Source organism: Protopterus annectens, chromosome 5.part1 (assembly GCF_019279795.1).
Source record: "Protopterus annectens isolate FY-2018-M chromosome 5.part1, PAN1.0, whole genome shotgun sequence".
In the NCBI taxonomy this organism is placed as follows: Eukaryota; Metazoa; Chordata; order Ceratodontiformes; family Protopteridae; genus Protopterus; species Protopterus annectens.
In genome coordinates this window covers 614,715,122-614,738,466 of record NC_056736.1, presented here as the reverse complement: position 1 = coordinate 614,738,466, position 23,345 = coordinate 614,715,122, and the positions used below count along the sequence as shown (strand labels likewise).

Below are 23,345 nucleotides of genomic sequence, written 5' to 3'. Positions count from 1 at the left end.
ACACAAAAACATTCGCAGAGGCTCTCAGTAATAATCTGCTCAAGCAACAGAGACCGCCAAAGCAGAAATTCAAGCAACCCCCCCCCCCCCAGCACAACTCAAATGACACATAGCCCGCAGACTCAGTGTGCCACTCAACCACAGCCAATAAGGCAAAACAACGCACCCAACACACTAGTCATAGGCGACTCTATAGTCAGGCACAAGAAATACAGTTATTCACTTTTTCTGACATCGGTCTGGAGCAAGAAAAAAGTTTCTCCAATGGGGTACTTAGCTTTAATGAAGACTTCGGATCTGAAATTCGAATTTGAAAACTTCAGGAGTCGGCCGACCAGCACTTACGAACTGCTTTTGCTTTGGGCACTGCGCGGCAAGAAAGACTGAAGAAAATGGAGTCGGCTGCATCTTTTATACCCCTGGTGCACTGACATCAGGGAAGAGGCGACAGCAACTGACACCGGACCTAGACTTTGGAATTCAGGCTGACTGCGGGTAGCCTGCCATCAGGATAACCCAATTGTAATGACTACAACAGTGAATACACTCGAACATCTACATTTATGGTAGGTACACAACTGTACTTTACGACTACTGAATCCTACACAATTGCACTTTATAAGCACTTACATGAGTGCATGGATCCTGCTATCCCAAACAGAACCAAGACGCTATCCTCCAAAAAAAGGAAGTCAATCTGGTAGTCCCCTGCCATAAACAAACTGCACAACAGAAGGAAAAACTCTTGCAAAAGACAGTAAAATCCCACGAGTGGAGGAGCTCCCTGGTCAGCCTCAGTAAGAAGCTGCAATCTGTGATAAAATCCTCCAAAGCTAGTTATGAAAACAAAATCGCCACTGATTCTAAAGACAACCACAAAGCACTCTATAGCTATGTCAAGAATCTCAATGGCAACACTCAGATCTGCTCTGAGTTACAGCACAATGGCACTAAATATACAGACCCAACTGATATTGCCAACATCCTGGCAGATAGGTTCAGTGCTAACTTTACCCCCCTCTCACCCCCTAAAGAGCCCATCTCTATACCAGAAGAATGCAAAGTTCCTGTAATCACGACTGCCCAGGTAAAAAGCACACTCTCCAAAGCCAAGAACACAGCATCCATGAGACCAGACAACATCCCAGGCTGGGTTCTACACGAAGTACAGAATGAACTGGCACCCCACCTAAGTACCATGTTCAATCATAGCCTCACCTCAGGCTTTGTGCCTGCCAAATGGTGCACAGCAACGGTTATCCCACTCCACAAGGGGGGAGCCACCATGGACCCCGGGAACTACCGTCCCATTAGCCTGACAAGCCAGGTCTGCAAGGCCATGGAACGTATCATCATGGAACTTATAAACAAAGACACTGGTAATCTCCAAACGCTGGATCCCACCCAGTTCGGGTTTGTAAAAGGCAGATTATGTCTCCTAAACCTGATAGACTTCTTTGAAGCAGTCACCAAAGCCGTAGACAAGGCAAAGGTGGTTCACACAGCCTTTCTAGATCTTGCCAAGGCTTTCTACACCATCCCCCACTCTGGAATTATAGATAAACTCACTAAACTAGGTATAAATCCCTATGTCACAAGATGGGTTGCCAACTGGCTCACTGACAGAACCCACACTGTGAAAATAGCAGACTCCAAATCCGACTTCAGACCAGTGACAAGTGGAGTACCACATGGTTCAGTATTGGGTCCTCTCCTGTTTGGTATCTACTTCTCTGAAGTACAAGCTAACACAGAAAGTCTTTGGCTAACGAAGTTCGCAGATGACTGCAAACTAGGAGCCATAATCGAAACTCCAAACGATGTGGTCATCTTACAAAAGGGCCTCACTGAGACAGATGCCTGGTGTCAAAGCCATGGCCTCAAGCTCAATGCCAAAAAGTGCATTGTCATCCCCTTTGGTAAAAACTCTGTACCCATGAACTACAACATAGGCGGTAGTATACTTAACACCAAAAGTGTGATAAGAGACCTTGGAACACAGGTGGACAGTAGTCTCTCCTTTGATAATCACATCACCACAGTAGTCAGGAAATCCTTCTACATGGCACACCTCATTATTATTATTATTTATTTATTTTATTTTACATTTGTTAACCGGGATGGTCCGACTGGATACATGTCCTTTTTCAGTGGAGGCCCGGGGAGAAAAGCTCCAACAGAGTTACATTGATAATTAGGTACAGTAAATGAGCTGAAAGAACTTAACAAAAACATAGGCCATTTATAGGTTCATAGGTTCATAGGTTTATACTAGGTTATCTGCCCTAAGGCATTTATAAGCCTAGCCCAAATTTTTGTGGCTTACGCCACCCCTTATATGAAAAAATACTGTGCCCATTAGTTTGTTGTGCCTCTGTCCAGCAGTGACACAGAGATGATTCCCGGGGTAAACCTACGATCTCCCATCCACAGGTCTAGATTTCTCTTGAACAGAGTCAGCGAGGTGCTCTGCCTCACATGGACCGGGATTTTATTCCACAGCATAGGGAGTCTCTGAGTGATAAATCTATCCCTCCAGCACGTCCTATTTATATCCGTGCTAAGGTTTAAGTCGCTTGCTCTAGTGGTTTTGGTGGATTTGGATTTTTGAGGTGGAGCATGTCCATTAATTCCGGGTTGGACATGGCCTTGTATGTCAGGCACATGTCACCTCTGAGCAGACGGTATGCGACTGAATAGAGCTGGAGTTTCTTCAATCTGGCAGCATATGACAGATTTTGGAGTCCCTTTATCCTTTTGGTGAGGAACTTTTGGGGTCTCTCCAATTGCTGCAGATGTCGGGTGAGATACATCCCGAATGGGGCATTGTACTCAATCATTGGTCTGATAAGTGAAGAGTACAGGGGAACAATGACCTCACTAGATCTGGATGTGAATCCCTTCATGATCAGGTGGGCAATGTAGAAGGTCTTTCTAACCACTTTAGCAACGTGAGTGTCAAAAGAAAGGCCACTGTCAACCTGGGTCCCCAGGTCCCTGATAACCTCTTCTGTGCTTAGTGGATTGCCACCTATATGGTAGCTTGGGGTTACCTTGTTTTTCCCGACGGGTATGACTATACATTTTTGGCGTTTAACTTCAGGCCATGGCTCTGGCACCAGCTATCTGTTTCCGTGAGTCCCTTCTGAAGGATATCCGTGTCCGATGCACTTTCCACTATGGCGCCCAGTTTGCAGTCGCCTGCAAACTTTGTCAGCCAAAGTCCTCCCATGTTGGCCTGTACTTCTGAGAAGTAGATGCCAAACAATAGGGGCCAAGGACCGAGCCCTGTGGGACACCACTTGTGACCGGCTTGGAGTCTGACACAGCGCCAGCAACTCTAACCCTGTGGGTTCTGTCCTTAAGCCAGTTTGCAACCCATCTTGTGACATATGGGTTTACATTTAAGCTGGTAAGTTTTTCTACAATACCCGAGTGGGGTATTGTGTCAAAGCCTTTGCAAGGTCAAGGTAGGCTGTATGGACTGCCTTTCCCTCATCAATGGCCTTGGTGACTGTTTCGAAGAAGTCGACCAAGTTCAAAAGGCATGATCTTCACTTGACAAAGCCAAACTGGGTCGGGTCCAATGTCTGCAAGTCCCCTATATCTTTGTTTATGAGCTCCATTATGATCCTCTCCATAGCTTTGCAGACTAGACTTGTTAAGCTTATGGGGCGGTAATTACCAGGGTCCGTAGAGGCGCCGCCTTTGTGGAGTGGGACCACAGTTGCCATACGCCACTCTTTGGGCACGTATCCTGTGGTAAGGCTGAGATTAAACAGCTGCCTTATGTGCGGGTTTAATTCCTCATTTAGCTCGTGTAGCACACAGTCGGGGACACCATCCAGTCCCATTGATGCTGTGTTTTTAGCTTTAGAGAGAGCAGCTTTCACCTGCGCATTTGAGATGTCCGGGAGGCTACACTCGGCTGGGATAGTTATCTCTCCTTTAGGGGGGGAGAGGTGGGTGAAGTTTGCACTGAACCTGTCTGCCAGTATGTTGACAATGTCTGTGGGTTCAGTGATTTTTGTATCATTTTGGACTAATTCTGAGCATATCTGGGAGTTTCCACCCAGGTTCCTAACATAGCTGAAAAAGGCCTTATGATTGTCCTTTGAATCCATGGCAATTTTTCTCTCAAAATTGGCCTTAGTTGATTTTATGAGTGCTCATATTTTTTACTAATAATGATCAGGGGTGACTTCCCTTTTATGGATTTTGTTCTATCATGTAATAGCTTTCTCCTCTTATTGTAAAGTTTGTTAATGGCTGGGGTCCACCAGACTGGACGTTTGCCCTTTGTGGAAAGAGTCTTGGTTTTATTTGGGATTGTCTGATCCATGCAGTCCTGGAGGTGTTCATAAAAGGCATTTGTAAGGGCTTCTGCAGCTTGGGTTGTGGTTTCCACTGGCTCAGGGGCCTTGAAGGCTACCACACCAGTTTTGAGTAGTGTGAAGTTTGCTTTAGAGAAGTTCTTCACTATGGTCTTTTTTGTTTGGGGTGGGGGCGGGATGTGGATTTCCAGTGAGATTAGTTTATGATCAGATCTCACCAATGAGGGATATACTTCCGGTGTGGAGCATTTTGTCCCCATGTTTGTGACAATGAGATCTAGTATATTTTCTCCTCTCATGGGAACAGTGACTAGCTGTTCCATGGCATTTGAATTTATGAACTCCAGGAACCGTTGGGCTAGAAAGTTAGGGCTTGAGTAATGTTCCCAGTCTATATTTGGGTAGTTGAAGTCACCCAATATGATGGTGTTTGGAGATACATTTATACCCTCCAGTGTCTTCAGGAAGGCTGTGTGGGGTTCCTGAGTTTGAGAGGGTGGCCTGTAGCATGCTACAATTTGTAGAGCAGTTTTGCCTATGGTTAGTTGCACCTGGATGGTTTCCGAGCTTATGCGTTGCCACCAACCTGGAGGTGTGGGTATCCTTTATGAATATGGATACACCCCCCTCCTTTTGTGGTGTGGTCTGGGTTTTGGGGCTGGAACGCATGATATGAGGTAAAACCTAATAGTGCCGGGGTGCTCTCAGGAGCCTTGAACCAGGTTTCAGTTACAGCACAGACATCGATGTTCTCCATACTGAGAAGGGCCTCGAGTGCGTGCATTTTGAGATTTAGACTTCTGGCATTGAGCAGCATTACCCTCAGTTTCTTCCCATTTTTGTTTTCTAGGGTGGTAGGTTTAGAATTTGAGCCTTGCCTAAAAAAGGCACTATGGGGGTGGCAAGAGCCTTAGCCAATATCCGGAATCCCAGGGGTGACAGGTACAAGACTGCCATTACTATTTCTGAGATTACTACAAATGTAACATTAATAACATATTAGCAAGGACGGTAGGCAGTATAATGACATAGAGTTAGACAGGATATATATTTCTTTATCACAGTATACAAAGTACTTATCATCTTAGCTAGTTGTTTATGTTTTAGTTAATGGCACAGAGCTAGTCTGGGTTTGAGCAAGGACATAGCCAGTGTGACTTGAAGTGGAGTTTTATACTATTTTTGAATTGACTTAGAGAAGTTGCAAGCGTGATGTTATTTGGGAGAGAGTTCCATATTTTACCAGTGGTGTTGGCAAATAGCGCGTCACCACCTAGGTTGAGAGATTTAGTTGTTTGGACAAGGAGTCTGTTTGCTGAGCGAAGGCAGCTTAGATTGGAGTAGTGCTGGGGTATTCTCAGGTTGTTTACGGATTTTGAAGGCCTCTATGAGTTGGGACTGGTGAAGAAGGTGTGGGAATTCTATCCATCCAAGCTTTTTCAGGTTAGTACAGTGGTGTGTTCTGTAGGGTAGGCCTGTAACGAACCTGGCAATGTGATTATAGCAGGATGAGAGCTTGGCCAGATCAGATTTGTTAAGGTGAGTGAGGACAGGAGAGGCATATAGTAGGGTAGAGAGAAGGTGTGAACAGGCTGTGGCTGCCCTGGCATTCGGGGTATGGAAGGCTTTAATTCTATATAGGGTCCCAAGTTTCTTGTTGACTGACTTAATGGCTTGGTTGATATGTATATCAAATCTGAGTTTATTGTCAATGTTTACTCCTAATAGCTTTGTATAGGTGTCTGGGGAGATGATGGTCCCATTATTGGATTTTATAGTGAAGTTTTCAGTCGGAGATCTATTGGTTGGGTAGAAGAGAAGTAACTTGGTTTTGTTTGGATTTAAGATCAGGAGATGGTTGGCAAGCCAGTTTTCGACTTTGGTGAAGCTATGTTGGGTGGTAGTTAGTAGATTTGCAAGAGAGGCATTGGAACATATTATAGTCGAGTCATCTGCATATTGAATGCAGGTGGCTTCAGGGATGACTGTTTGGATGTTGTTTATGAAGACTGAAAAGAGGAGAGGTCCTAATATGGAACCTTGAGGAACTCCTATGGTATTTGGTAGTAGGCAGGAGAGCTTGTTTTGCCACATTACTGCTTGTTGTCTCCCAGTGAGGTAAGCTTGAAACCAGTCAAGGGCTTGAGTATCTAGATACAGGGTTTTTAAAGTATATAGAAGTAACTGATGGTTTACCATATCGAAGGCTTTCGATAGGACCAGGAAGAGAGCGGAGGATATTTTTTTATTATTCCGGTTAAGATTAATGTTTTCAGTAAAAGAGAGGAGGGCAGTGGTTGTACTATGATGGGGTCTGAATCCATGTTGAGAGTCTGTGAGTAGTTTATTTTGGGTTAGATAGAGCATTAGTTGGTCATCACAAAAGTTTTCTCATCCAGAAAAAAGAGGTCATTGTTCCCCTCTACTCATCACTCATTAGACCCATTATAGAGTACAACGCCCCTTTTGGTATGTACCTCACAAGACATCTACAACAACTGGAAAGACCGCAGAAACACCACACAAAGAGGATTACCGGCCTCAAACAGATACCGTACGCAGACAGTCTCAAAAAACTCCAGCTTTACTCCGTCGCATATCACCTACTCAGAGGTGATCTCTGCCTAACATACAAAGCTATGTCAAACCCAGAGCTGTTGGACATGCTCCACTTAAAGAAATCCCAATTCCTCCAAGCTACATGCTCTAGGTACCTAAACCTTGTCACCACAATAAACAGAATATGCTGGAGGGATAGATTCCTGTCCCAGACTTCCCATACTCTGGAATAAACTACCTATCTATATCAAACAAAGCTCCTCATTAGCACTCTTCAAGAAAAATCTTGATGACTGGATGGGAAATAGGAAATTCACCCCGGGGATCACCTCTGTGGCTCTGATCGACAGTGGCACAGGAAAATAATTTTCTTGGGTGGCAAAAGCCAGGGTACCTTTTTGGCTGGGCTTGTATAGGCCCCAGGGCCGATAGCCTAGTACCTACCTATGAAACTATGAACTATTTACTGCTGAAAATTAAAAAAAAATACATGTATAATATACAACAGGTTGTCCTATTCATTTAGAAGCAGGCATTATAAATGCAAATAGATTCATTATGGTCACATTTTCTTGGTTAAAATATTATAAAGTATATCACATTTTCATAGACAGCTTTTGTTGTTCTTTAGGAAAAAGGTTGAGATGTAATGGGCCCTTTGCAACATTTCAATGACACTTTATTATCTATAATTTACTCTGGATTGTTTGTAGATATGAGCACAGTGGTTCAATGGTAAACTCTTTCCCTCTCAGTGGCAGCATTTGGCTCAGTAGTAAGATTTTTACCTCACCGCCCCAGTGTTTGGAAGTTCAAACCTGATCTCTGATCAGTGCGTATATAAAATTCTGCATGTTCTGCCTGTGTCTAAATGGGTTTATTCCATGCACTCTAGTTTCCTGCTTCCTTCTAAAATATGCTGGGTATATATATATATATATATATATATATATATATATATATATATATATATTACATTTAACTTGCCCTTGTGGCCCAAGCTATGGCTAAACATTATACATGGACCACCCACTTACATGGTTAATAATGGAAATAGCTTATCCAGGTCCAAATTTTCAGCTGAACTGATAGGATGAAACACAACCCCAAAATGTTCCTATAGATTTACATATATTGCATTTACCCTTGCCTTTCTGTCTAAACCCATGGCTAAACAGGGTCCCTGGACCAGTCCATTCACATGGTTACCAAATCCAAAAATTAAACAAATGAACAGTGGAAAGAACTTTCTTAGATCCTGGTTCTCAGCAGAATGTTTTGGTTGGTGTGAATGACCTGAGCTGTACCTCCCTGGACTACATGAAAAGAGGCATGGAAGAGCTCTCTGATCACTTAGCCTAGGCCGGTAAGACCCTGACCCTGAGTAGCATCCTGCCCTCACCAAGAATGATACCACAGTATAAAGAAAAAATTGTCGATTTCAACAATTGGCTAAGTTTCTGGTGTCATTCAAAGCGGATCCAGTGTCTGTCCGCCTGGGATGACATGCTCGACAAGCCATGCTGCTTCACTAGAGATGGCTTGCGCCTGTCACCCTTAGGCTCTCGAGTACTGGCCAAGGCTCTTTCCACCCCCATAGTGCCTTTTTTAGGCAAGGGTCAAAAGACAAACCCACCGCCATAAATAGCACAAGTAACAAAAAACTGAGGGTAATGCTACTCAGTGCCAGAAGTCTAAACCTCAAAATGCATGCACTCGAGGCACTCCTCAGTATGGAGAAAACTGATATATGTTCAGTAACAGAAACCTATTTTTAAGGCTCCAGAGAGCACCCCAGCACTACTAGGCTGCAACTCATACCATACATTTTGGCCGCAGAACCCAAACCAAAATACAAAATGCGGGGGCGTATCAATATTCATCAAGGATGCCCACACCTCCAGGTTAGTAGCACAGCACGATGCTTCAGAGATCATCCACGTGCAACTAACAATGGGCAAAACTGCAATTCAAATTTTAGTTTGCTACAGATCACCCACCATGTCCCAGGACCCCCATTCCACATTTCTGGAAACACTGGGAAACATAAAGGTCCCACCAAACATCCTAATATTGGGCGATTTCATTTACTCAGACATTAACTGTGAGATCTACTCAAGTACTAACTCCCTTGCCCAACATTTCCTAGAGTTTATAAACTCAAACACCTAGACTCAAATGGTCAACACTCCCACCAGAGGTGACAACATATTGGACATGGTCATCACCAACATGGGCGGCTAGTGTTCCACACCGGAGGTCAACCCCTCGCTGGTTAGATCTGACCATAAACAAATCACTTTGGATATCCACATTCCGCCCCCACCCCCGGACAAGGAAACCACTGTGAAAAACATTTCAGAAGCAAACTTCACGTTATTTAAGACCGAGGTGGAAAGTTTCAAAGCCCCCATGCTGAAGGATTACGCTGTCCAAGCTGCAAAATCCTTTACTAATGCATTCTACGGGCTCCTACAACAATGCATGTATCGTGCCATCCCAAGCAAAACCAAGACTCACTCCTCCCAAGAAAAGGAAACCAGCCTGGTGGATTCCTGCCATACACAAGCTATACAATAGAAGGAGGAAACTAGTACAGAAAAGAGTAAAATCCCAAGAAGGGAAGACATCCTTGATCAGTATCAGCAAGAAATTATGATCCCTCATAAAATCATCCAAGGCAAGCTTCAAAAGAAAAATTGCCAAGGACTCCAGAGATAACCACAAGGCATTCTTTAGCTATGTCAAGAATCTAAGTGGCAATGCTCAGATCTGCTCGGAGTTAGTGCAGAATGCCACAAAATACACTGAACCGACCGATATCGCCAACATCCTGGCAGACAGGTTCAGCGCAAACTTCACCCCTCTCTCACCCCCAAAAGGGCCCATAACTATACCAGGAGAATGTAGAGTCCCTGAAATCACAGACACTTAGGTTAAAACAGCCCTCTCCAAAGCCAAAAACACAACATCAGTGGGACCGGACGATGTCCCAGGCTGCGTCCTACACAAGCTCAAAGACGAACTAACCCCTCACCTAAACACACTCAGCCTCTCCACAGGCTACATACCCATAGAGTGGTGCACAGCAATGGATATTCCCCTCCACAAAGGTGGAGCCACAACAGATCCCAGGAACTATCGCCCTATAAGCCTGACTAGCTTGTTCTGCAAGGCTATGGAGTGCATCATCATGGAACTCATTAACAGAGACATTGAGAACCTCCAAACACTGGACCCTACCCAGTTCGGCTTTGTTAAGGACAGATCATGCCTCCTAAACCTGGTGGACTTCCTTGAGGCAGTTACCAAGGCTATAGACAAGGGAAAGGTGGTACACACAGCCTACCTAGACCTCGCAAAGGCCTTCGACACCATTCCCCATTCTGGTACTATAGACAAGCACACCAGCCTGAACATAAACCCCTACATCGCAAGACAGGTTGCCAACTGACTCATGGACAGAACCCACATGGTGAGAGTTGCGGGAGCTAGGTCCGACTCTAAACCAGTTACAAATGGCGTTCCCCAGGGCTCAGTCCTAGGACATTTCCTGTTCAGCATATACTTCTCAGAGGTACAGGCAAGCACAGGAGGACTATGGCTGACCAAGTTCACAGACGACTGCAAACTAGGGGCTATAACTGACTCTCCAGCTGACACAGACATCCCCCAAAAGGGTCTCATTGAGACGGATACCTGGTGTCAAAATCATGGCCTCGAGCTAAATGCCAAAAAGTGCATAGTCATCCCCTTTGGAAACAACAAAGTACCCACAAACTACCACATAGGTGGTAGTACCCTAAATATGGAAGACGTAATAAGGGATCTGGGTACCCAAGTAGATAGTAATCTCACCTTTGATAATCACATTGCCAAAGTGGTTAGAAAATCCTTCTACGTGGCCCACCTAATCACAAAAGGGTTCACATCCAGATTAAAGGAGGTCATTATGCCCCTCTACTCATCACTCATCAGGCCCATCATAGAGTACAATGTCCCATTTGGGATGTACCTTACAAGACACCTGCAACAGCTGGAAAGACCACAGAAGTACCTCACCAAGAGGATCACTGGCCTCAAACAGATGCCCTATGCAGCTCGACTGAAGAAACTCCAGCTGTACTCGGTTGCATACTGCCTAGTCAGAGGTGATCTCTGCCTGACATACAAGGCCATGTCCAACCCAGAATTGATGGACATGCTCCACCTAAAGAAAACCTTATCCCCTCGAGCCACACACTCTAGGGATCTAAATCTCACCACAACAATAAATAGGACGTGCTGGAGGGATAGATTCCTGTCCCAGAGAATTCCCATGATTTGGAACAAGATTCCAATCTACATTAGTCAGAGTTCCTCGCTAACACTCTTCAAAAGAAACTTTGACGAGTGGATGGGAAACAGAAAGTTTACCCCAGGGATCACTTCAGTGGATCTGCTGAACAGAGGCACAGGGAACAGGAACTAATCTAAGGGGGCAGTAAAAGCCAACACATTCTGGCTAGGCTTATAAATGCCTTTGGGCAGATAGCCTAGTACCTACCTATGAACCTAATTGATAGGAAAAAATAAAACCCATCCAGCACATGGGTATGGCTAGTTATGCTTCTGTACCGAATATCATGTGTATCTCAGTGACATCACAGATCGTCAGCTCCTCGGCTCTATTTTTTGTAATACATTTGGAGAACGACTCCATTGCATGATCAAAAGTGCATAATCCCATTTCAGCTACAGAGATTCCATACTCAGTTTTATGTCCCTCAAAAAAGTAAAGAAATCCTATCATAATATGTTATGAAGAGAGCTGAGAATTATTGAAACACTCATATGTTATAATAAAATACATTTTATGAATAATGACTTGCTTTCAAAACAAAATACATCCACTTGACTGAGTCGGTAATGAAGCAGTTTTTAACAGTTTTTCCACTCTGGTGTGAGTCGCTGTGGTCGAATCTGTCATAACGGTCTGTACTTTTTCCACGTAAAGCACAAGTAGCAGGAAAGGACATTGTCATATGCTTTAAAGGACATTGTCACATGCTTCAAAGGACATTGTCACATGCTTCAAAGGACATTGTCATATGCTTCAAAGGACATTGTCATATGCTTCATGTGGATGTTTTCCTTCAAGTTCTCCCTTCTTCTGTTCTGCAACGTATTTAGAATAAGAGATTTCCTCAGAAAATTATATTAAACCGTATGTAAAAAAATGTAATTATTATGGTACTTTCATTATTATGACCTAAATATACACTTTTTTTTGATTTTGTAGTTGATTCCCAATGGATCAAATCATAGGATTCAGCCTGAAAGAAGCCCTCATTCCAATGTACTGCATGCTGTGGAGGGATTTGCACTAGTTTTACTCTGCAGCTTCCAGATTTCTACAAGAAAAGTAGCTGTTTCAATTCTGAAAGAAATACGATCATTATTTATTGCACTAGGACAAGCTGAGGTAAGTTTTTTTTTTTTTTTTTCCTTGATCACATGAAATTTTCAGAAAGTAATTTGTGCTAATTTTAGAGCAGAATCTATGTTAACTGTGCAAAATATAAAGGGCAACATTATTTTTTCAGTTTAAAAGTATCTAAGCTGTAATTCTCTTACTGGTCTATTTAGAATATGACTGAAATCACATATTACAGATATAACACAATACCAAATGGTCCAAATTAAAATTACTTATATCATGATTGGCTTAAAGTACATACTTGTCTGGGTAAAGAAACAGCCACATGTGCCTAAGGCTTTTTGTGTTAAATAATCTGTAACTTTAAACCTCACTGAATCTAAGAAAATAACTAAGACTAAAGGTGAGTGAATAGACACTTGATGAAAAGTTTTCAGCATTTCAGTTGTGGTTCTTAGCATTTTGCATTAATATGCTGACAAAAATCCTGCGCAATTGTGACCTGATCTTAATAGTTTTCTTTTTTAAAACATTTATAATTATTTAATGCAAGTGTTAACATACCAGTTAGAAAAAAATGAAGTTTGAAAGATAAAGCCCAAAATTCTTCTGCACCTTAACTTTATATTAGATTCAATCTGAAATAAATTAAATTTGCAGTTACATTTCTTATGAAATCCACACATTGTATTTATCCATAGTGCATCCATGTGATGTATTGTACATGGGTTTATTTAGAAAACCCGACTCCTTTGTTTCCACTGCACTATCCAGATAACTCAGGGTAAGAAGTATTGGTTTGATAGGCATCCCTGTCTTGCTGTTGGATAGCAACATCTAAATAAGTAAAGATGTTAATGTAGTACTGCAGCTATGCTGCTACTCATTTAAAATTTTTTTGGTAAAAATTTAGAACATTTATGACCATTACAACAACATTCCTTTATGATCATACGGCTGTGCTGTCTGGCATGTTTCTGACTGCTGTGATCCATCTTGTTCATCCAGATATTTCTTATAATGGCTGCACTGTACAGTTGCATACTCTTTATTCTGTGTACTCCATTGTTGTCACAGTTGTCTCACGTCTGGAGACCAGATTACAATTTTTTCCTTAGAGACCATGGGACACCCCAGCACATGACGTTATTGTTCAACTCTTAAGGGTGTGGTAAGGGTCTAAACTTCTGCCACCTCCTTTCCTTAGCCGCTCCTATATAAGATTATTTATAAATGTGTGCATCAGCTACCATTCCACATCACACTAGTTTATACTAAAGAGGTACACAGCCTAAACATCATAGAAAACATTTATATTACTTAAAAAGACTTAATGAACATATGCTTTCCACTACTGAAGACCTATAGACTGTTATTAGTTGCACCTTGAAGCAGATAATGGTTTTAAACCCTACTTGTAACTATTCCAGCATGTTCTCTATTATTTAAACCCTACATCATCTCCTGTCACCATCTACACTTAATTGTGTTATTTCCTGATGTCAAAAAGATATAGGCAAGAGATGTAGCATCTCATTGGTTCCCTGTGGTGGCAGAAAAGACACCCAGGTCCTGCCTGCAAATTACTCCACTGCTATGACTATTATTTAAGCCATAGTCATAGTCACAGGATATTCTATCTTTACCTTTTTGTCAAGTACAACTCAGTAAAACCATGTTTAGCTATGTCTTGCTATGAAGCATAACCTAACATTTTTAGCACTGTGCCCCCTACAAATTTATTGTTGCACTCAGGAAAGCTTATTTCACAGGATTGACCTACCCTCCCCTCTTCTTCATAGATTAATAGGTTCATTGATTCTTACTGAGCTTATGGCCAAAGAATTCATCAAAACACTCCGTCGCATCAGCCAGCACTGGTGGGAAACAATGTCATTTCATTTAACTAGACTTCTCCACATAGCCCAGATGAAAATCTTAAAGGTTGTTAGGGAAATGGTCTGCAGCCTGTTTCAGATCTGATGAAGTCTCAAGTCTATGACTGTATGTATTAAAGAGACAAAATTGTTCATCTGTTTATTTCTAATAAATACTGTAACTGCTCAGTTCCATAATTTTCTCCACTCACTGAACTAAGACATTTTTCAGTTTTGTTTTTTTTTATTCTAGGAATGGAGAGCACATGTCCTCTGATGTTGCTGATATAAAAATATAACTTTGGACCTGTAGAGCGGGTGTTTGCTTTACAACTTGTTCAGTTTAAGTGGAGGAGTTCAAAGAGTGCTGGGTCATTCATTATATGAAAGAGCACCCCATCAGAAGTTGGTATGATGCCTGAGCATACCTCTCAACTGTCCCTGATTTTGACTCAAATTTTAGCTCTGTCCCTCTTAATCCCTCCTAAAACTAGTGACTTTTGGAGGAAAGGTGGTGAATTACACTTAATGAATAATGACAATAATTAAGAGTTATAGACTTCTTTTACTTCAGAAAATGTGTATTAATTCATATGCTCTTATTCTGTCAATGTTTCAAATTAATAGCACTAATATTTTAAAAGTGTCCCTGATTGCCCCTGATTCAGTTGAAATTTGTCCCCGATTGGTTGAGAGGTCTGTGCCTGAGATATTTTTGGAGTGGAAACATTGAGGTCTCTCAAGTCGGTCACATCTTGCGTGTACATTTACTACACCTTTAGTTTCTCATTCACTAGTCTTAGTCATTGCGCTGTGCTGTTAATGCCCTCTTTAATTTGAAATAGCACACTACTTTTTCTCTTGCTCTCCAAAAACCCGAGTTAATATCTTTTGACTTTAGCAGGTGCCATTTCAACACTTCTACTTTCTTCACACACCCTCCTAATTTTTTCCTCTCACATTGTGTATGCAAGCCCCTGTAACATTACATCACTGTGCTTTATTTTATAGCAACAGGCAATTTACTTCCTTGGATTGTTTTCTGAAAGGCATTACTCTACACCTTCTTCTTGCTTTGCAGTCCTATATGTTTCAATAAAATATGCTATCTCCCTTCATCAGATCATTATTAGCCCTATTATTTCCTAAATTCAACTCATTTAGTTTTTGACTTCTGAACTAACCTTAAGCTCATCTTTTGCACAGATTGAGTGCTGTGAATTTTATCCCAGTCTTCTGTTTGGCTATGGTATCTCATTTTTAGGTGACATTCAACTTAACTCATGTCCATTTTCTCCAACAAATACTCGGAAGTTACCGAATTTATGTATTTTTTTTATTTAAAAACCTCAGAGTGTGTCTCACAATGTTATGTACTTCTACATTTTATTCCTATTTTCTCAGTCCAAGGACTTACCCATGTCATAGATATTTTATTAAAAAATCTCTTGAATAGATATTTTATTAAAAAATCTCTTGAATATGGCTCAAGTTTTTATTTAATTTTAAATTTTTATTGATTTTCATTTTCTCCATCAAGGGGTCAAAGGTTACCCAGCACATACATTTCATATTTAAAAATATATAAAAATATCTGAATGAGATTTTTATCTGATTTGTTAACCTGGCAGCTGACATGTTTTCAGCCATTACTTTGGTCTTGTGGGCAAAAGTAAACACAAATTTGTGTACAAATACAAACAAAGATATGTCAGTGCAGTCAGGCAACCAGAGTTTTTTTTAAGAAAACCAGAGCATGTAGTAAAAACTATTGCAGACATAGGAAGAACATGGAACTGCAGAAGGAGAATGGCCTGAGGTAAGGCTTGAACCCCAAAACCTGGAGCTGTGATACAAAGATTCTAGCACTGTTTCGCAGGTCTGGTTATATTTATTTATTTATTTGCAGTTGGTTTGCCAGGATAGTCCATTGGGCCAAAATGAACCCATTTTCAATGGAGTCCTGGGGAGAAAAGCTCCAAAACAAAATAGGCTACAGTAGGTTATTCATAACAGTTATACAAATTATACTATTAATACAAACATGAAAGATACAAGAAAAACAATTTCAAGTAATACAGCAACACTTGAAGTTAATACAGACTAGTGATAAAATTAATGGATAATACAGACTAAAAGGTATATTGCACGAAAGTACTGAGAAATAATAACATATTAGGAAGCATTTTACGAAAATACTGAGAAATAATAACATGTTAGGAAGCAAACACTTAGGAGGTGTGGCCTAGTGCATTCTTTCCAAATATCATAGGAATAATAATATGTATGAGTTAGGGGTAAATGATAAGAAAAAATGCAGGAGGAAAACAGGGAAAAGAAGGAAGATGGAAATTGCAAGTGTTAGTTATGTGGGGTGGGAGCAAGAGCATTCCCACTGGGATACTAGATGTGAATGAAGAGATCTTTTAAAATAAAATGGTTGGGGGTGGTGCGAATGGGTGGTGGTAGGGAGTTCCAAAGGCATGCAAGGCCATAAGACAGAAGATTTTTGCCTGGGGGGCGAGTCAGTTTATGTACTTCTAATAGATTTTGATTATTGGACCTTAATACTCTATCAGGAAGGTGCATTTTAAAGGCTGATGAAAGGGAGGGACAGAGGGAGGGGTTAAAAATGAACTTGTGTGCAAGAGTTAGTTGAGTGTATATGAGATAACTGGGTAGCTCTAGCCATTTTAGTTTTTGGAGAGAGGAATAGTGGTGGGTGGAGGACTTGTGGTTGGTAGCGAACTTGGCGATTTTGTTGTAGCAAAAGGAAAGTTGAGTTTTCAGAGAGGACTGTAGATTAGTTAGGAGTGGGGCTCCATAGAAAAGGGAGGGGATAAGAAATGAGGTAGAGAGAGTGATTTTGGTAGCAGGTGTGAAGTAATGATTTTGTCGGTAGAGCATGCCTAGTTTTTGATGTTTTTTTTTATATTTAGCTGTAAGTGAGAGTTGAATTTGAGCTGGCTATCAATTTGGACCCCAAGTAACTAATGGTCATTTGTTTAAGTCAATGCCAAACTGAAAGTTCTTCCAACATAGCAAATCAAAACCAAGAAAGTCTAAAAGTGTTACTGCTCAGTCCTAGGAGTCTAAACAAAAACTCCACTCCCTACAAGCTCTCCTCACCCTAGAGAATGCTCACATCTAAGCAGTCACCAAAATATGATTTAAAGCTGCCAAGAGTATACCAGCAATGCAAGGCTATAACGCCTTCCACACATTTACACCAGCTACAAAACAGTCAAGAAGTAAAGGTGGAGGTGTCTCAATTTGCATCCAAAATAAATATACCTCAAGCTGGTCAGACATCAAATAGAACAATGCATTTTAGCTTCTCCATGTTCAAATTACCATAGGCAAAATCCCATACCACTTGCAAGCTATAGGTCCCCCTCTATAAACCAGGAAACGTATAGCATATATTTGAACTTACTGGAAACACTCACCATCCTACCCAATACCATATTCAGACTTTAATTACCCCACTTTTAACTAGGAATCATCTATAACACCAAGTGTGCAGGCACAAAGATTCCTGGATTTTGTAAACTTAAACTCCCTGGGTAAAACTGTCAATACACCAACCTAGGGTGCAAACATGAAAAACAGCTGACGACCACAAGCCAAGGCTGGGAACCAATATTTAATTCCCAACAATTACCAAAGTAAGTGCTTTCATCAAAAAGACTTCATTAGACATTTCAAATACAACATGTGACCATTATAAATACTCTCTGCAAAAATCACATGACAAAATTTAAAGACACCTGACACAAAACCTTGACAAAGATTATAAACATGTTTAAAATCACAAAAGAGCTTCATTTAAAAATATTAATAAATAATATAATGTCTGTATACATATTAAATGATAATAAATCATATATATCTATAAAAATGAAGGCATACATTATCATAAGTATGCTCTCATCCTCAGTAAACTTCTGATACTAACTTGTTCATTTAGTCCCAGTGGCACTAAGAAAAGTTTGCCACCATAACTCTCTTTCTTCCAACTTAATGGACCAAGGGCCACCCCTTGGATGTTGCTCCACCTGTTCCAGAACACAAAAACCAAAAGTGTGATTTTCATGAGTTGCAATATGTCTCCAAAGCGCATTAGTAGATTTAGACTTCCTTATATCATAGGAGTGCTCATAAATTCATTGTCTAACCCTGCGCTCTGTTTTCCCCATGTAAAAACCAGGGCATAGTTTACACATGGCAATATGTATCACCCCCTTTGATTGCAATTAAAATTGCACTGATCCTGATTTTTACATTATTGACCACACACTCTTCAGTTTCAAAAATCATGTGACAAGAAGAACATGCCCCACATTTGGTCATTCTACCACTTTTTCTATGCATCCCATCCACCATCCCATCAAAAATGTTTTGTAAGGACTTGCCACATTTATACACAAAATTAGGGTATGAACCAGGTTTCTCCATGACCTGTCCTTGACTCACCAACAGTTGACAATTTTTAGTGATGATCAAAGCTATAAGATAACTATCAACATTGCAGGTACTAACAATATTTGAGCGAACTGTGTCGGTCCCATTAACCAAATGCTGGTCCAAAATGTTGGTTATATTATTTATTGGTTCCCCAGAAGAACATGAATTGGAACCTATTTCAACTGATGCTTGAAACTGAAGTTAAGACTGACATAAAAGGTGGACAAAAATCCCAGACTGCCTTTTCATAATAACTTCATTCCAAATATTATTGACCAAACTATCAGGATAACCATGTTTCAAAAACATGGAGCACAAGATATTACATTCATCAAGAGAATCATCCCATTTGGAAGCCGTCCTAGCTGCCCTGACCATTTGACCCTTAATAACTGCCTGTTTTTGATGGTGGGGATGATTAGTAGTAAAATGTAATAAACTGTTGGAGTAGGATGGCTGATGGGTGCAAACATACTGGATCTGATCATCCCTAATATGGGCGAGTGCTGCACATCCCCCAGTGTAATGTCTTCCCTGGTAGGGTTAGACCACAAAATGGCATCCTTTGAAGAAAAATAAAAACTGGAGCCTCTGCTAACCCTGGAATGTTCAGGGTACTCTAAGGCCAACTTCCTACTATTAAGTGATAGCTTGGCTAAATTTCAAACCCCACATAAACCCAGAGATCACCACTGTCTACTCAAAACTGTTCACAAAAATCATATACAAGCACCAGGAAGAAGTACAGATCTAAATAAATAAAAAAATCCACCCTGGTACAATCACAGCATCAATAGGCTTTATAACAGAAGGAAGAAAATCATTGCAAAAATTAGGAGGTATACCACCCAGCAGGATAAAAGCACTCTCATGAACTAAGCAAACATCTCAGAGGACAAATAAAGTCTAACAAAGCCAATTTTGAAGTAAATTTCACCTCCCAGGCCAAGGTCAAGCACAAGGCATTCTTTATATATGTCCATAACTTTGAAGGTAATATACAATTTTATGTGGAGCTCATTGTTAATGGAGCTACCTATACTGAGTCAGAAGATATAGCAAACCTACTGGTGACAAATTCATCTCCAACTTTATCCATCTCTCTCACCCTCAACCTCTCCTCATTAAATAACATCAAATAAAACTCCCCCTACTTTCACAAGGGAACAGGTCCTTAATGCTCTCTCTAAGACCAAGAACACTGCAACAAGGTGTCCAGACAATGTCCTAAGATGCCTTCTAAATAGCATGAAACAGGCCAAGAACACTGCACCAATGTGCCCAGACAATATCATAGGGTGCCTTCAAAATAGCATGAAACATTACCTATCAGGACCTCTGGAATTGCTATTTAACTCTAGCCTCAAAAGTGGCATCATGTCTCAAGAATGGAAAACAGCAGCAGTCATCTCTCTGCACAAAGGTGGGCCATCTACAGACCTTGAAAACTACAGATCCATAAGCTTCACTAGTCTCATATGCATAACCATGGTAAGAATTATCATAGAAATGATCAGTAATGACTTAGGAAACCTCCAAACACTGGACGCCACCAATTTGGGTTTAATCAAGGGTAGAGCATGCCTACTCAACCTGGTGGACTTCTTTGTGAAGGTCAGCAAAGCAATGAATGAGGACAAAATGGTTCACGCAGTATCTACCTTGATCTGGCCAAGGCATTTGTCACAATACCACACTCTGACATCATTGACAAACTCAAGAACTTAGGTATAAATCCTTATATCACCCAGTGGATAGCCAGCTGGCTCACAGACAGGAACCAGAAAGTTAGAACTGGGGAATCCACCTCTACAAAGAGAACAATCACAAGCGGAGTCCCTCAAGGATCAGTCCTGGGACTGCTCCTTTTTGACATTTACTTCTCTGAAGTTAAGGCCAATATCAGTGGTATCTGGCTGACTGAATTTGCAGTCATAGAATCCCCAACTGACACAAATGTTCTCCAGGCAGGGCTAATAAAGACAAATTACTGGTGTCAAAGCCATGGAATAAAGCTAAATGCCAAGAAACTCATAATAGTATCCTTTGGGAAGTCAGTCACCCCTGGTAACTATTATATGGACAACACAACCCTAACAGTTGACCCAGTATTCGGGGACTTGGGGACACATGCAGACAGTAATCTGGACTTTCCCCATTATGTGTCTACAGCTGTGAGGAAAACATTCTATGCTGTACTACTTATAAACAAAGGTATGGTATCTAGGTCCAAGGAAGTCATTGTTCCACTGCATTCAGAATTAATTAGACCTGTCATTGAATACAGTGCCCCCTTTGGTATGTACTTAATGAGGCACATCCAACAACTGGAACATCCACAGAGGTTCCTGACTAAAAGAATACAGGAAGTAAGTAACATGTCCAATGCAAACTGCCTCAAGGTGCTATCCCTGTATTCTGTTTCCTTCAGGCTGTGGAAAGGAGATCTATGCCTAGCAACTTCTTGCATTTCTGCAAAACCGACAGGACCAGAATTACCCATTCTAAAGAGTTAAACCTTGCTTGTGATATAAATAGGACCTGCTGGAGATACAGGTATGTATCCCAAAGACTACCCCTTCTCAGGAACAGGCTCCCTATCCATACAAAGCAGAGTTCTTCCCTAACCCAATTCAAGTGTAACTTGGACAGTTGTATGGGGAACAGGAAATTCAACCCTGGTTTGGCACCTATGTCTTTAATGAACATAGGCAACCTATAAATGGTTCACTCTCAAGCCCATGCTTATAAATGTTTTATATCCCAAGCCCCAAAACTTGTCAGAGATTTCAGATGCGTGGCTAGGCTTAAAAAGGCCCTTGTGGTTGTTAGCCTAGTACACACCTATGAGCCTATGTTATGTTTTCTCAAGACCCGGGAAGGTGACAACACATTTCAGGAAACTGAGAAAATAATAGAAAAATTACTGCACAAGAAAACAAATATAATGTACTAAGTTAAGTGGAGCAACAAGCCTCTTCATGCAGGAGGCAAAAACAATCTGCACCACACACTGGTTAATATAACCTACTATAAAGTTACACAATCTTGGGACAGGTAATGTCCTTTCACTGAAATGGACAGTCACTTTCCTGTTTTTTTTTTACAGATCATCTAAATGCCACCTTGCTACCTATATTCTGTACTTGCTTGCGTTACTGAAACTTGGCTAAAACTGTAATGGCACTATGTATCCTTTCTTCACCAGTTCATTCAGCATTTTCAGAAATGATCGTACAGGAACTAAGAAAGGAGAAAGCTATCTGTTTCTGTCGAAAAGTCCATAACGACTCCTTAGCTTTTTCTTATAGCTCACCTGTAGATACCAATCTTAACTGGGTCATTACCATACTTGCTACTGATTTCTGTGCTAAGCTTTGCATTGCTTCCATGCATCGGGACAGTTAGAAAGTTCACTTCCTTGCTTGACTCATTCACTTCTTAGTCATTGGGAAATTATATTGTTGTGTTGTATTCTGTGTATTGATTTATTTATATTTGTTTACTGGGTAGAGCACTAATTAAAAATGACCACTTGCAGGCTCGTCCTTTGGATGTCTAAATGTCAGTATGGGTTAATACCTTGATAGGCAAGCTCCAGAATCATATCTTTTATCATAATCTCACCCAAGTGATAGCTCAGCTTACATGTCCAAACTTGCATATTACCAATGACTTACTATTAGCCAGGGTACTAACTAACATTCACCATACCCCTTACTTGAAACACACTTCATAGTGGTATGCTCTTTCCCACTGGGCCTTTAAAAAGACAGAAGTTACCCCATTTGTAACTGCTGAAAATGTCCTTCTTATAAAAAAATCATCGTCATCATCTTCAGCATCATCATCCCCTTTTTTCCATTTTCGATATAAGGCTATGGTATCAACTGTTACCATCTGTTGTTATTCAGTACCACTCTCTTTTGCTTCTTCAACAGTCATGGCTAACTGTTTCAGGTCTTCCCTCAAACAACCCAGCCACCTCTTTGTAGGGCACCCCCCCTCATTTTCTTTTTCCTTCTTCCTGTCTGTCCCAAATCTTCTTAACCAATTTGTCTTCTGCTTGACTGCACATGTACACAAACCACTGTAATCTGCTCTCTTTGACCTTCTCTGCAATTGGAGCTACTTTGACTTCTGTTCTTACGTCTTCATTCCTTCAGATGTCCAGCAGTCAGCATCCTGCAAGTTGTCTCAAGCAGGTCATTCTCATCATCTCTATTTTCTTCATCTGCCCTGCTTTCACTGCCCAGGTTTCTGTACCATGCAATAGTAGTGGTCACACAACTGTTTTGTACACTTTACTTTTCAGCTTCTTTCATATTTTTTGGTCACATACCACCTCTTACAGTCTGAGCATGTTGCCTGAAGCCTTCTTTGATTCTGACTTTGATCTCTTCATTCAGACCTTCTTTCTCCTCAACCACACTTCCCAGGTACTTGAAGCTGTAACCTGTACCCATATTTTCCATTTTATCAAATTTGTAGCTTCTTCTATTTCCACCCATTTGCTGTCTCATCTGTCCTCAGTTTTTTCCGGTATGCCTTCAGTTTTGCATTAAACTGCCCTATCATTTGGTGAAGTTCTTGTTCAGAGCCTTACTGCAATGCCACACTCTCTGCATACAGAGACTTTGCTGATCTGTCCCCTCCAACTGGTTTGCTGATGTAGTCCATCATCAGTAT

At 41.1% G+C, this 23,345-nt stretch overlaps 1 protein-coding gene across 7 annotated transcripts in view; it reads left to right on the top strand.

The window, feature by feature from the left end:
* FRY (FRY microtubule binding protein) overlaps positions 1-23,345 on the top strand; it is a 2,210,679-nt gene that overhangs the window by 1,348,989 nt on the left and 838,345 nt on the right. For all 7 annotated transcript variants that reach the window (XM_044073229.1, XM_044073230.1, XM_044073228.1 and 4 more), the window contains exon 19: positions 12,175-12,357. In XM_044073229.1, coding sequence (XP_043929164.1) covers positions 12,175-12,357 — 183 coding nt within the window. The remainder of the gene's footprint in view (positions 1-12,174; positions 12,358-23,345) is intronic.